General features: G+C 48.3%; 4 protein-coding genes across 4 annotated transcripts; 3 read left to right on the top strand and 1 right to left on the bottom strand.

Moving 5' to 3' along the window:
- Positions 1 to 117: 117 nt before the first annotated feature.
- MYCFIDRAFT_72062 (uncharacterized protein) lies at positions 118 to 5064 on the top strand (the record flags this gene model as incomplete). Its single annotated transcript, XM_007932453.1, has 3 exons — positions 118 to 148; positions 273 to 4780; positions 4838 to 5064. The coding sequence occupies 3 exons, from the start codon at positions 118 to 120 to the stop codon at positions 4865 to 4867; spliced, it is 4569 nt and encodes a 1522-aa protein (XP_007930644.1). The 3' UTR covers positions 4868 to 5064.
- A 1425-nt stretch (positions 5065 to 6489) lies between these two features.
- On the top strand, positions 6490 to 7682 carry MYCFIDRAFT_212355 (uncharacterized protein). The gene is made up of 2 exons (XM_007932513.1): positions 6490 to 7218; positions 7271 to 7682. The coding sequence occupies exons 1-2, from the start codon at positions 6553 to 6555 to the stop codon at positions 7451 to 7453; spliced, it is 849 nt and encodes a 282-aa protein (XP_007930704.1). The 5' UTR covers positions 6490 to 6552; the 3' UTR covers positions 7454 to 7682.
- Positions 7683 to 11309: 3627 nt separating this feature from the next.
- MYCFIDRAFT_212354 (uncharacterized protein) lies at positions 11310 to 12450 on the top strand. Its single transcript, XM_007932512.1, has 2 exons — positions 11310 to 11809; positions 11867 to 12450. Exons 1-2 carry the CDS (start codon positions 11351 to 11353, stop codon positions 11966 to 11968), a joined length of 561 nt encoding a protein of 186 aa, XP_007930703.1. The 5' UTR covers positions 11310 to 11350; the 3' UTR covers positions 11969 to 12450.
- Positions 11832 to 13491, bottom strand: MYCFIDRAFT_157129 (uncharacterized protein; the record flags this gene model as incomplete). Its single annotated transcript, XM_007932511.1, has 1 exon — positions 11832 to 13491. One exon carries the CDS (start codon positions 13489 to 13491, stop codon positions 12184 to 12186), a length of 1308 nt encoding a protein of 435 aa, XP_007930702.1. The 3' UTR covers positions 11832 to 12183.
- Between the last annotated feature and the right edge of the window lie 33 nt (positions 13492 to 13524).

Here is a 13524-nt window from a genome sequence, read left to right as displayed (position 1 = left end):
GAGTGTGGGTGTAGTACTGCATCTCCGCCACCTCGACTTGGACTGCTACTGCACCTCCATACAACTTCTTCTTCTGCTGAGCATGCAATAACAACTTCTGTCCACTCACCCCACGACATGGCGAAAGTCCTGACTGCAGGCGAGGCAGGTAAGCCCGCTCCCATGCCCCGCCATCACCATCACGAGAGCAGCCTCTTCCATGCGGCGTGCCGGCCGACGACCCAGCCGACGACAGTGACAGTCATGTACATATTGACCATGCCTGATTGTAGTCGCCCGCATCGCCTACCTCTCCTCCGACGCCATTGTATCCGTCCAGCCCTCCCTCGCCCAACCCTCCGAATTCTCCAAATTCCTCAAGCAGTATGCGGGCAACAAAGCCTCCAGCATAATCTGCCCGACTGTGCCCGACGTCTTTCCAGTCCGCCACGATAATGACCCGTTACTCGACGTATACTCGAGAGTGCGAAGTGGGAACATTACAACCGTTACCACAAGCAGCGATGTGCTGCTCAGAAGTATCCCGCACCTGTACCGCTTGGCCCAGTATCCCGTAGTCATCCACGTCAGTCTCCACCCGAGTGGATATCCAGACTATGGCGATATCACGAGCATCCGAAATACTGGCTTCTCGTTCCTTCAGAGTACTACTCTGCAGGAGGCCCAGGATCTCGCAATTACAGCACATGCCCTGGCCATCAGGTCGGGCAAGGGAGTGGTACATTTCTTTGATGTCGCAAACACCACGCAGGACCAGCCCATCGCCGGCGAAAGCCGCGAGCTGGTGGCCGAAGTTTTGAATGTGGGTGCTGCAAAGCAAATCCGGGCGACGAAGAGCGAGGAGACTGGTATCTATGTCAACGAGCATCTTGCACCCAAGGTCAGCGGTCTTGAGTTGCGTGGGAAGGCAGCATCAGCCACAAAAGACGCTGTTACAAACGCTGAGTCCGGAGCCCAGGATGCTTCTTCGCCATCCTCTTCTTCGTCAGAGCGGAAGAATAGCAGTTCCGGCGCGTCTGAGGCAGAATCAGCCACTACTGTTGATACGCAGCCGAAGCCGGTGAGATCGGAGGAAATTGATACAATCTGTGCCAGCATCTGGGAACAAATAGAGGCCAGAACTGGACGAAAGTACAGCGCTTTCAATTACACTGGACCACCAAACGCCGAGAATGTGCTCTTCCTGTTTGGAAGTGACCCAGGACTTTTCAGCGCCGAGTTTGACGCGGCTTCCAAGGCCGACTTCTTCGCTGGAGTAGGCTTAATCACACCTGTTCTGTACAGACCTTGGCTTTCAGAGCGACTCGCGAGCAGTCTGCCAAAGTCCGTCAAGAGAATAGCGGTTCTCGAGCAGATCAAGAGGAAGACCACAAAATGGGGCCCGATCCTGTTGGATCTGCTGATGTCCCTCAAAGCAGGCGCTTCAGGTGCATCGCCACTCATTGTTGGTTATCAGCTGGGATACATTGAGTACACGACAGTCACACAGGCTCTGAGCGGCATCTTCCAGAACCTCATCTCCAAGAGCCCCATTCAGAATCTTGGAATCGGTGCCCACGACGGTCCAGCCAAGCCGGAACTGCAGGTGAAGCAGCCTGCATTGGAGAATGCATACATGAAGATCTTGGATCAGCTCTTTGGGCAACGACTGTACATTGCGAATGCTCTCAAGTCGAGCAACGCTGGCATTAACGATACGATCAAAGCCAGTCCAGAGTTTGGCTTCGGTTCACTTCTGGCCAGGAAAGAGCACAGGAAGCGATTTGTCTCTGAAGTTCAGGCAGCGGCCAAGAGCAGAGACTTTGCGACAGACGCCCCTCTCAAGTGGCTGTCTCAGTGGGCTTTGGAGGCAGAGAATGCCGACAAGGCCAACAAGCTTGCTCCAGAGGTCCTGTCCCGTCTGCAGCATGACGGCTCGCCAGCTGCTGCCAAGCTGCTCCGCTCAAAGGGACTTTTCTTCCAGGAATCTCAATGGCTTGTTGGCAGCGATGCTTGGGCATACGACCTAGGCAACAGCGGTGTTCACCACGTCCTTGCAAGCGGCGAGAACATCAACATGCTGATCATCGACTCGACACCATACAGCGAGCGTGCAGCTGCCGATGCCGCACGGAGAAAGAAGGATATCGGACTATACGCCATGAACTTCGGCAATGCATACGTGGCCAGCACAGCTGTCTACAGCAGCTACACTCAAGTGCTGCAGGCGATGATGGAGGCCGAGTCTTTCAATGGTCCCTCCGTCCTTCTTGCCTACCTGCCTTACAACCACGAAAACGACAATCCAATTACCGTGCTCCAAGAGACCAAAAAGGCTGTCGACCTCGGTTACTGGCCACTGTATAGATGGGATCCCAAGGCTGAGGATCGCGGTGAGGAGACATTCAAGCTGGACTCCGAACGCATCAAGGAGGAGCTCAAGGAGTTCTTGAGGAGAGACAACTACCTGACGCAGCTCATGAGGCGCCACCCACAGTTCCACGCAAACCTGTCGGAGTCGTATGGCTCGGAAGTCCGCAAGGTGCAGAAGCGCAAGGCCAAGGATGCATATGAGGCTCTACTTGAGGGTCTTCAAGGAGCTCCCATGACAGTCCTGTTCGCCTCCGACAATGGTAATGCCGAGAGTCTCGCCAAGAGACTGGCAAACCGCGGCAAGGCTCGTGGCCTGAAGACTATGGTGATGGCCATGGACGACTACCCGCTCGAGGATCTGGGAAATGAGGAAAATGTCGTCCTCATCTCGTCAACTGCCGGTCAAGGAGAGTTTCCACAGAATGGCCGCAATTTCTGGGAAGGTGTCAAGAACTCGACCGACCTGGATCTTGCAGGTGTCAAGTATGCAGTCTTCGCGCTCGGCGACTCGCACTACTGGCCACGCAAGGAGGACAAGCACTACTACAACAAGCCTGGCAAGGACCTTCACGCACGTCTCGCTGCACTGGGCGCCGAGCAGCTGGTTGACTGCGGTCTTGGTGATGATCAAGATCCTGATGCATACCAAACTGGCTACCAGGAGTGGGAGCCCAAGCTCTGGGATGCCCTCGGCGTGGGCAATGTCCAAGGCCTTCCAGAGGAGCCACCGCCAATGACCAACGAAGATATCAAGATCCAGTCCAACTACCTTCGCGGAACCATTGTGGAAGGTCTTGAGGATCAGTCGACCGGTGCGATCAGTGCCGCCGATCAGCAGCTCACCAAATTCCACGGTACATACATGCAAGATGACCGTGACCTGCGTGATGAGCGCAAGGCACAGGGTCTTGAGCCTGCCTACAGCTTCATGATTCGATGCAGGCTCCCCGGTGGTGTCGCGGCCCCAAAGCAATGGGTGCAGATGGACGACATTGCCTCAAGCTTGGGCAACGAGACAATGAAGCTGACCACTCGACAGACGTTCCAGTTCCACGGTGTCGTGAAGGCGAAGCTGAAGCCTGCTATGCAGGCCATCAACCGGTCCCTTATGACAACCATCGCAGCTTGCGGCGATGTCAACCGAAACGTCATGTGCTCGTCGCTGCCTACCATGAGCAACCTGCACAAGGAGGCACATGCTGTCGCCCAGCGCATTTCAGACCACCTCCTCCCAAGCACCACCGCGTACCACGAAATCTGGCTCAAGGGTATGGATGGCGAGAAGGATACCCAGGTTGGCGGTGGCGCTGTCCAGGACTTCGAGCCTCTCTACGGACCAACTTACCTGCCACGAAAGTTCAAGATCACCATTGCCGTTCCTCCGCACAACGATACTGATGTTTACGCCCACGATATCGGTCTAATCGCGATTCGCGACTCCAATGGCGGCTTGAAGGGCTTCAATATTCTCGCTGGTGGTGGTATGGGTGCTACTCACAACATGAAGAAGACCTACCCCCAGATTGGCCGCATGTTCGGATATGTGGACAAGGATGAAGCACACATCGTCTGCGAGAAGATCATGCTGGTTCAGCGCGACAACGGCGACCGCAAGAACCGCAAGCACGCTCGTCTGAAGTATACCATCGACGATATGAGTGTCGAGGTCTTCCGCGCCGAAGTTGAGAAGCTGTGGGGAAAGACCTTCCAGGAACCACAACCCTTCAAGTTTGAGTCGAATGTTGACAGCTTCGGCTGGCTGAAGGACGAGAATGGACTGAACCACTTCACCATGTTCATCGAGAACGGTCGTATCGAGGACACTGCCGACTTTAAGATGAAGACTGGGCTTCGCGAGATCGCCCAGCACCACAAGGGTGAGTTCCGACTTACTGGTAACCAGCACTTGATCCTCTCCAACGTCACGGATGAAGATTTGCCAAAGATGAAGGAGTTGCTTGCCAAGTACAAGCTCGACAACACCAACTTCTCCGGTCTCCGACTCTCCTCGTCGGCTTGTGTTGCATTCCCAACCTGTGGTCTCGCCATGGCTGAGTCGGAGCGCTACCTTCCAGAGCTCATTACCAAGCTCGAAGGAACTCTCGAGGAGAACGGCCTTGCTCAGAGCAGTATTGTCATGCGTATGACCGGTTGTCCCAATGGCTGTGCACGACCGTGGTTGGCCGAGGTCGCTTTTGTCGGCAAAGCTTTTGGTGCTTACAACATGTACCTCGGAGGTGGATACCATGGCAACCGCCTCAACAAGCTGTACCGAAGTAGCATCAAGGAGGACGAGATTTTGGCTATCATGAAGCCTTTGCTCAAGAGATACTCGCTTGAACGCAAGGATGGCGAGCGTTTTGGTGACTTTGTGATTCGCGCTGGTGTTATTGTTGAGACTAAGGAGGGTCGCGATTTCCATGATAATGTGAGTGCCACCATCACTTAAGAAGTACACTTTGACACGATACTGACGATTCTACAGACTGCCGAAGTCGAAGAGGACGACGAGTAATAACTTCTGAATTCGTCATTTCAGCATCGCTGGGTTGAGGGTGCATAGCATAGCATAGCATAGCGTTGGCGTTGGGGTGCGTGCATATCTGGATTGCCGCTGCAGTCTGGTTCCATTTATTCCTACCGAAAAGCATTGAGAACTTGTACATATGGTTGCGATGTAACATGAATAGTCTCAAATTGAAGCTAAGCCTCATGTTAAGTGTTCACGAGATATGGGTTTAACGCTTCCTTAGCCCGATTAATTACGAATGCTAATGTCTTTAGCTAGATACGGCCTACGGGTACTTTCTCGGATGTTCCGGTAAGGTCTTTAGGTTATAATTAGACACTTGTATATAAGACGCGATTATCGCGGTATTACTTTTATATATACTATAAACGCGCTAAGAAAACTATTAAACTATATAACTTTATATAGTATAGGCAACTTATTTTCGACTCGAGCTTTACTTCTTACTTAGATTAGATAATACTCTTACTTGTTATTATTATAAAATTAAATAAGTTTAAGAAAAGTTATAAAACTACTACTACTACTCTTTATTAAATATTCTTTAAAGTACTAGAAAGTATAGTATAAGAGAAGAGGAAGAAATAGAAGAAAAAGCGTTTACTATCTATACTTAGCTATCTCTCGCCTATCTTATATAAAGTATATTATAACTTATAAGAAATCTTCGACTTTATTTAGTACTATATCTATACTCTACTAATACTACTACTTATAACCTCGACGATCCCTATTCCCCTTCCTTTTCTTTATCTCTTATATATAATCCCGCTCGCTATATTTTAAAACTTTCTTTTATAACTTCGCTTCGTCTTATAGAAATAGCTCTTTATACTTAAGCTAACTTCGTATAAGAAGTAGTTTTATAAGAAGTTAAACGAGATTCTTCTTTTTTTTTAATAGTAAATATACTAAATTTTTTAATTTAGGAGGTAGGAGGTAGATAGGTTTAGAGATAGGAGGGGGGATTAGAGGTTAATAGTAAGTATAGAATAGGATAGAATATAATATTTAATATTTTTTTTAGGAAAGGAGGATATAGAATTAAATACTAATAATATAGGTTTTCTAGAGAGTTTATTAGTTTAGATTAGAAGGGGAGTTAGGGATAGGGATAGGGATAGGATAATTAGGTAGGTAGAGGAAGGGAGAGATATTAGTAAACTTAAATAGGATTCGAATTCTATAAGATTATAGAAAGAGAGAGAAAGAGAGAGTTACTTATAAGTAAGTAAATTTTAGAGATATAAGAAAGATACTCGATTAGTTTCGGCGTAGGAATTTAGCTATTAATAAAACCGTAGATTTACTATCTTTATAGGTACTAGGAAACTTAAATCTAACGCGCTATCCTATTATATAAAACGAATACTACTTTAATAATAAAGTACCTATTCTACTTATTAGCCTATTGCCTAGACTTGAATTTCTCTATCTAAATAAACTATATCTATAGTATTAGTAGTAGGCTCTTCTTATACCTTCTTATAAAAGATAGTAGTAAATACTTAGAGAGATATAGGCCCTCTTATAATCGTAGCTTAGATAGATTCTCTACAAAGTTTACACTTCTTATAAGTAGTCCTAACAAGGGATAGCGATAAAATCATAAGAGCACCAAATGTTAATTCTAGCCCGAGGCTCGAAGAGGCAGGGTTCAGGTCGCTCACATGCAAGAGCTCGGACCACATCAGCGCTTGCCCGGTGCCGGCCGTGTATTTAAACCTCGATTTCTGCTCCAGCTTTCTCGGCTTCGACACTTGACATCCAGCATCCGTCGGAGTGGGCTACACGCGATGTCGTATCCCAAATTCAGACGGCCAAAGTCGGCCTTGATCACACAAAATTCGCCAATCAGCGCCGAAGAACTCCGCGAAGGACTCGCTACGCTTCCACAAGAGTTGTACGACAACATCTACGACCTGACATTCACTGCGGCCGATGGGGTTAGAGACCTCGGTGAGATCGAGTCTAGTCAAGAAAGCAGATTTCATTTCGCACGACTTCGATTCGCACATCGCAATTTTAGGCCATCTGCCGTCGAAGTCTTTCGCGAAGATCCAGGAGCACCTTTCACCGGGAAAGACAGTCGCACGCTGCTCCAAGTCGATCGCGCAAGTCGCCGGAAATTCGCGGCGTCCTATTACGGCGGAGTCTTTTTGGCGCGAAACAGATTGACGGCGGTGACGTGGCTTAGGTCAGTCTCTCTACAACACAGAGCACTCGTGCGGGAGATGTGGGTGATGGATTCTTTCCTCCAAAGCAGCAGAGGTCCCTCTCGGCGAGACGGCGGCTTTAGACGAGTGCAATACATTCGCTTTGGTCCTCCTGAGCAGGTGAGTGTGGGAGCTCTCTTTCCAACACTTCAATAACTAATGGATGCCGCAGATCGAACTTCAATTTGGCCACAGGCATCCAGGACTTCAGTTGCCGCCTCAGTACAGCTTGGAAAGTGCTCGGAGGATGAGGCCAGAAATAGAGGCCATGGTGTTAGAAATGTTGCGATCAGGAAGCGAGTGGAGCGATCATCGGGCACCCCGTCGCCAACGAGCACGGATCTTGGGGGAGTAGAGGTGGCCAAGGCCAAGGCGTGATAGCTGGGAGGAACAAAGTGAAGCACTTCTGGAAATGTGTCTTGAAGGGCGCTGTTCATTCCGAATGGCCGTGTAATGCTAGTCAAGGAGCAAGAGTTCGTTGCTAGATGTCTGCGATGGCCGTCGTTCGAGGGATTCGATTAATGGTCTCGCATCCAGGGGAGAATCTGCGACTGGCCAAGTGGTGGAAAGATGCTGTGACTGTGCTTCTCCCCCATCTCTTCCACTTCTAGTGCACGTGAAAGTAGAGGCGCGTTCTTGCCTGCGCACGGTTGCCAGCCGTTCCGTTCCGCATGTCTTGCCGCTGAAAGCTCACTTTCGGGCGAGACTATTCGAGAATCCACTCCGGTTATTCGAGAATCTACGGACCTAGGGCCGCTCCGGTCTCGGTGAGACTATATTGTTAGTAATCCACACTGTAGAACATCGCATAGTGACTTCTGATGCCTATACTAGCTGCTTAGTAGAATAATAACGTAGGATAGAAGAATTAAGTAAATAATAGACGTAGAATTCGATACTATAGCTAATCCTAACTATTCTAGGCATACTGCCTGCCTAGCAAATAAGGTTCTACGACCCTCGTATTAACGTATAGCTCCTACTATACAATCTCAGTATAACCTAGTATACCTACTAGCGCTATAGGTACTAGTAGAGCCCTCGGAGCGGGCGGAGGTCCTTCCTAAGTAGGTAAATAAGTATAAGTAGATACAGGGTTTCTATCGCACTGCCTATACTTGTAACAGCTAGAGTAGCAGTCTACGTTATCTTTAACGCACTTGCACCTCCTATAGGCCGTTTTATATATACAGCCCTTACGTAAACGTTCTCGTAGTGCTAGTAGCGGTAGAATAGGCCTCCCCGGCTCGGCCTGTCTTATCGCTTCTTGCTAGTCTATAGCCTTAGCGGCTTGTTTAATAAGCTTAGGTCTAGTCGTAACACGTCGAGTCGTACGAGCTAGTCGGTTGTTAATCCGCTTTAGTAGCTCTAAGGTACGGTAAGTAGTTGTCTCGTTGCTATTATAATTACTCCTTAGCACTCGCTAGTGCTTCTTAAACATACGAATAGTGAGAATGCCGGTTACAAACTCCTTAAGTGCTAGTATCTAGTATATATAATTCAAGCTATAAACCCTCCGATAATACTAGGTACAATCTAGCGGTAAATAGTCGCTAGTAGAAGACTTCTTCTTCTTAATCTCGGCGCGTATAAGTGCCCTTCTCTCGGCTACTTTACGTAGAGCGAAGGTACTAATATACCTAACAACTTATATATATAATAGGTCGTTTGCGAACACCGTTACTAGTCGTATAATCTCGAGTCTAATTATTGCCCTATAGCGGTTAACTTAGTGCTAGAAATAGGGCACTATACGGTTAACAAAGCTATAGATATCGTTCCTATAGGTTGTTAACTAAGCCTTAATACTAGTATAGCAACCTTCGATAGGCGACGTCGTTATATTGCTAAAATAGCGTGTTCTGTCGATCTAGTATTTAATATACTGTTCTCGATAGATCTACTAGGTATCCGCGACGTATTAAGCTAGTCTATGCTATACCTCGTTGTCCGAGTAGTTACGAGCTAGTTTACTATTGCTAGCGGCAATCTTGCCCTCCTTAAGACGCCTACAGTTGCTAGTAAACGAGTTAATAGACTAAGAGCCGATAGCGGCGTTAAATAGGTCTATAAAGTCCTATGCCGCTAGACTTAATAGCCTACGCTTTGTCGATAGATTAGGTGGTCTAGTACTAAGGAAGGCCTTCGCATTAGCTTCTACTGCGCGTCTAATATGCTAGCGGCAGAGCTAAGTACGCAGGTAAAGCTAGTCGCTTGCTAGGGCCTTTATTAATGCCCTATTACGGTCGTAGATAATAAGGCGAGGCTCTTCTACGCTATATTCCGATAGTAACTCCTACGTGCAGCTAATATCGATAGAATACTATTTAGTAGCCTATCTAGGTATAAACATTAGCGCTAAAGGGAAGGTCTAGTTGAATTAGTTAAGTAAGGCGATTACAAGTAGCGGCATACTATAATCGTTAGTCTTGTAGGTGCAATCTATAACTATAATATCCGGGCAATTCTTATATATATTAATTATCTTAGGGTGCGAGAAATACAGCTATTCTAACCGTTACTTACCGCTTAGTCTAGTACCGACAGCCTTCTATACGAAGTAGTTCTATTATAGGAGGTCCTTAATCGTCTTATCGACTACTAATTTGCTAGCGAGTCGCAACTTCTTAGCCTTTTGCTAGGCATTTAAGATGTCTCGTAAAGTAGCGGGTACAATAGGCGATTGCTAGTCTCTACTACTACTACTAAAACGGAGCTTAATAGCGGCCTTAATCTGTCGATTAGTAACGCCTATAGACCTTAACTGCAATATAGCCTTAACAACCTCTGTCGTACGAGCTCGGCGGCGGTAATTAGCTAGCGCTATTAGATAGACTGCTAGATAGTTGTAGTTAGAGCTATTAAATATAAGAGACTAGGTGCTATTGTCGGGGTCCTTCTAGTCGTCCGCAGTAAGGGCTATAGACTAAGGGTAATTACACTTCTTCGAGCGGCCCTTACGAGCCTTAGCAGTAGGATAAAGAAGCCTTCTCTCGTTACGCTTCTTCCTTACCGTCTCGCGCGATGCCGGTATTAAATACTTAGCGTAGCGTAGTAAGAAAGTCTAGTAAGTATAGTCCTTATTGCGCTTATAGCCGGTCCTTCTAAGCTTAAACCCCTTCTCTAATGCGAATAGGTCTATATAGTCCTCGGCTGCTATAATACTATTAAACACCTAGTTTTCGGGGTTCTCGATAGTTACGTACGATCTAGGTTTATATACCTCTGCTTCTAACTTAGACTAGTTACTATATTCGTCGTTGTTACTAAAGTTATAGGCTAGTTATTAAGAAGACTCGATTTCTACCGAAGGAGGGCATTGTTCCTATTGCTAACTAACCCCGCTTTCCCCGTTGTTACTATTACTACTACTACTACTACTACTACTACTACTACTACTAACTTCTTCCTCTTTACTATTCTATTTATTATTCTATTTACTATTCTTACTACTTAGTAGCATCTACCTCTTACTAGGTATAGTATATAGTATAAAGCAGATCGCTTTATGCCCTACTTCGTACTATTCTAGCAAATTGTCGAGGAAGGGGATAGTTAGGTTAAGGGTCTCGAAGGTACTATCTAGCTTACTAGCTAACTAGCTAGAGGGATTAAGACTATCGTATCTAGCCTTATACTAATAACTAATATAGCGCTACTAGTACGACCGCTCGCTCTCCGCTATATCTTCCTAGAAGTCTAAAAGGAATTGCTTTAAATACTAACGGTCGACACCCTCCTAGTATTAGTAGGCTAGATAGTCCTTTAGTCTATATACCTGTTTAACCTATAATTTAAGGCCTCCGAGGTTGCCTAGGTACGGCTCTCGCTCTTACTATAGCCTCTTACTACGCATTCTTTGCAACTAGAAGACCTTAGGATTATACTATTAAATAGGGGCGGCGGCGGCGGTAGTAGAGGTAGCGGAGGCGGCGGAGGCGGCGGCATTATACTCGGCTTGTAACTGCGCGGAAGGGCTTAATAATATAGCGATAGTAGGGTTAAAACAGCGGCGACGGTGAGGTTAAAACAGCGATTAAAACAGCGGTAACAGTGAGGTCTAGTGGTGGAGAACATGACTAACAAATTTGCCTTAGGCCTCCTCCGCGATCGGACGCGCGGATTCCCATATAGCCGGAGTGGATTCTCGAATAGTCGCGCCCCTCACTTTCCATCGCACCGTACGTACATCTTCTTTTTCGGCCAACAACCTTCAAGTCAAGGTGCATCACAAGCACTCTTGCATACCACCATGGCGGTGATCAAATTCATCCCTGGCAAGCAACGCAAGCAACGCAAACCACGCCAGCTCGGCGAGCTGCTGCAGACGCTGCCTCAAGAACTCTTCGACAAGATCTACGACCTCACATTCACCGCCGAGCCAGGACTGCGCGATCTTGGAGACATCATAGGTGAAGATCAAGGGCTCACATGCCGCCGCCGATACCGTGGTCAACAATTCCTAGGCGCCGATACCCGTGCGTTACTGCAAGTCGATCGCGCCAGTCGCGCCAAGTTCGCCTCGTCTTACTATGGGGAGGGCTCTGTATTTCTCGCTCACTCCCACTTTGCTGCCTCAACGTGGTCGGATTCGGTGGACCCACAACATCGGCGCCTAATTGCCGCTTTGCCTCGTAAACTTTCATGGGCAGAATTCTGTACACATGAGGCCAAGAACATAATCGATGCTGAGTATGGGCACAGCAAACAGGTGAATCGAAATCTCGTGTCGTCAACGAGAATTTTGGATTACTGAAATTTGAGGCAGATCCTCGCAGAGCTTCGTAAGATCGGTATCCGTGGATTACCTACAGATCAAGAATGGGATAACATTTATGATCTGGATCTCGACGGCAGACTCATGCTATAGAGCGAGGGATGTGGAGAGTGGCTATACGGCACTAATCAATGAGCTCGTTGTTGAGAGTGGTCACCAGACCGGCACCTCTCAGCAAGGAACATGGAGCTCAGACTGCGGTAAACTTGTCACCAGGTCGGCACGAGCCAGGCAGAATTTGTGAGGCGAAGCACGTAACAGGACTACCGAAAGTGTGTTTGCCGCCAGTCGTGCTGCGATAGCGGTCCTTACTTCAACTTGAAGTCCTTATAGGTCCACTTCTCAGTTCGTTGCCGTTGCGGTTTCTTCGCCTGTCCCACCTTCTTCCTGACCTCCAACTTGCCATTGATCAGCAGATTTCGATATCGATCGGTAAGCAAACTGCCCTCTGGTTTCAAGCGTCGCAGCGAGTCGTTGAGATCCTCCGGCAAAGTCACCTCAACCGGCGCCTCTGGGACAGAAAGCTTCCCAAATCGCCTCTTAGCAAGCTGCGATGCCTCATCCTCATCCGACTCAGACGAGATGTCAACGTCTCGCTTCGCTAGCTTCTTCTCCTTGTCGTTCGCAGATACCTGCTTGGCGATCTCTTTTATCCTCTTCTCTTGCACGTCCCGCTCTTTCTGCTTTTTCTCCCACTTCTCCCTTGCCTCACGCTCCTTCTTCGCCTTCGCCTTATTCCGCTCCGCTGGAGTTTTGCGGCCCTTCTGCTTCTGTGTATAAATCTCCTGTTCCGCTTCGCTCTGGATGCCGTCCCACTCACTTTCCCACGCGCTCTCGTAGTCGGTCGCGTATTCTTCCTTCTCTAGCGCCTCCACTTTCGCTGCCTCTTCTTCTGCCTTCCTTTCTCGCTCGGCCTGCTCTGCCTCAGCCGCAAGACGAGCTTTCTCAGCATCCACCGCAGCCTGACCTTCTTTCTCCAGAAGCGCCGACCAGTCATTTAGAAGTGGGTTGTACGACTTTCCAGCATTCGGCTTCAGCACTGCTGCTACAGCCTTGCCATTGGCAGTGAGCGGTTTGGGAGCTTGCTTCAACGATTTTGGTGCCACCTTGTCCTTCTTTTTCTCCAGAAAGCTGTATTCCTCTGGTGGGGCCGCATCAGGTGCTCCCCAGAGATCATTCGAAGCCTGCTCCTCTGCCAGCACTCCGATTCCAGCGCCATCTGCCACATTCCTCAACCGCCGTAATTCTCTGTGCGACACATATTCCCCATTACCCTTCACTCTCTTCCCACCAACGCCGCTTCCACTGTGATCCTCCACTTTCCTCTTGCGGCCAGGCTGTAATGCTTCAACCTTGGAGTCTCGTTGCGCTAATATCTCGTCGACCCTCAGCTTCTTCTGCTTGCGCTGCGTCTTTTCGAGCTCCACATCTCCAGCGACATCTGTCAAGAACAGTTCATCTGCAGGCTTTTCACTGACAGGTCCACCTTGGATGATATCTGTGCGTAATTCGTCCAAGCCAGACTGGACCTCGGTGATGTCGACATTCTTTCTCCATGCCTTCTTGCCCTTCCGACTAGGCTGCTTGTATGTAGCCGGTGCGGTGTTGGACGCCATTTCGACGGCCATTCTCGGTGCGGTGCGATATAT

The sequence above is a fragment of the Pseudocercospora fijiensis genome (assembly GCF_000340215.1).
Source record: "Pseudocercospora fijiensis CIRAD86 unplaced genomic scaffold MYCFIscaffold_9, whole genome shotgun sequence".
Lineage (NCBI taxonomy): Eukaryota > Fungi > Ascomycota > Dothideomycetes > Mycosphaerellales > Mycosphaerellaceae > Pseudocercospora > Pseudocercospora fijiensis.
The sequence above is the reverse complement of the archived record's forward strand: the minus strand, read 5'-3'. Positions and strand labels throughout refer to the sequence as shown.

Coding starts and splice junctions, on each gene's coding strand:
- MYCFIDRAFT_212355 (XM_007932513.1), top strand. CDS start 6,553: ATGCAAGAGCTCGGACCACATCAGCGCTTGCCCGGTGCCGGCCGTGTA. Junction 7,219..7,270: donor GCTTTGGTCCTCCTGAGCAG/GTGAGTGTGGGA, acceptor TGGATGCCGCAG/ATCGAACTTCAATTTGGCCA.
- MYCFIDRAFT_212354 (XM_007932512.1), top strand. CDS start 11,351: ATGGCGGTGATCAAATTCATCCCTGGCAAGCAACGCAAGCAACGCAAA. Junction 11,810..11,866: donor AGTATGGGCACAGCAAACAG/GTGAATCGAAAT, acceptor AATTTGAGGCAG/ATCCTCGCAGAGCTTCGTAA.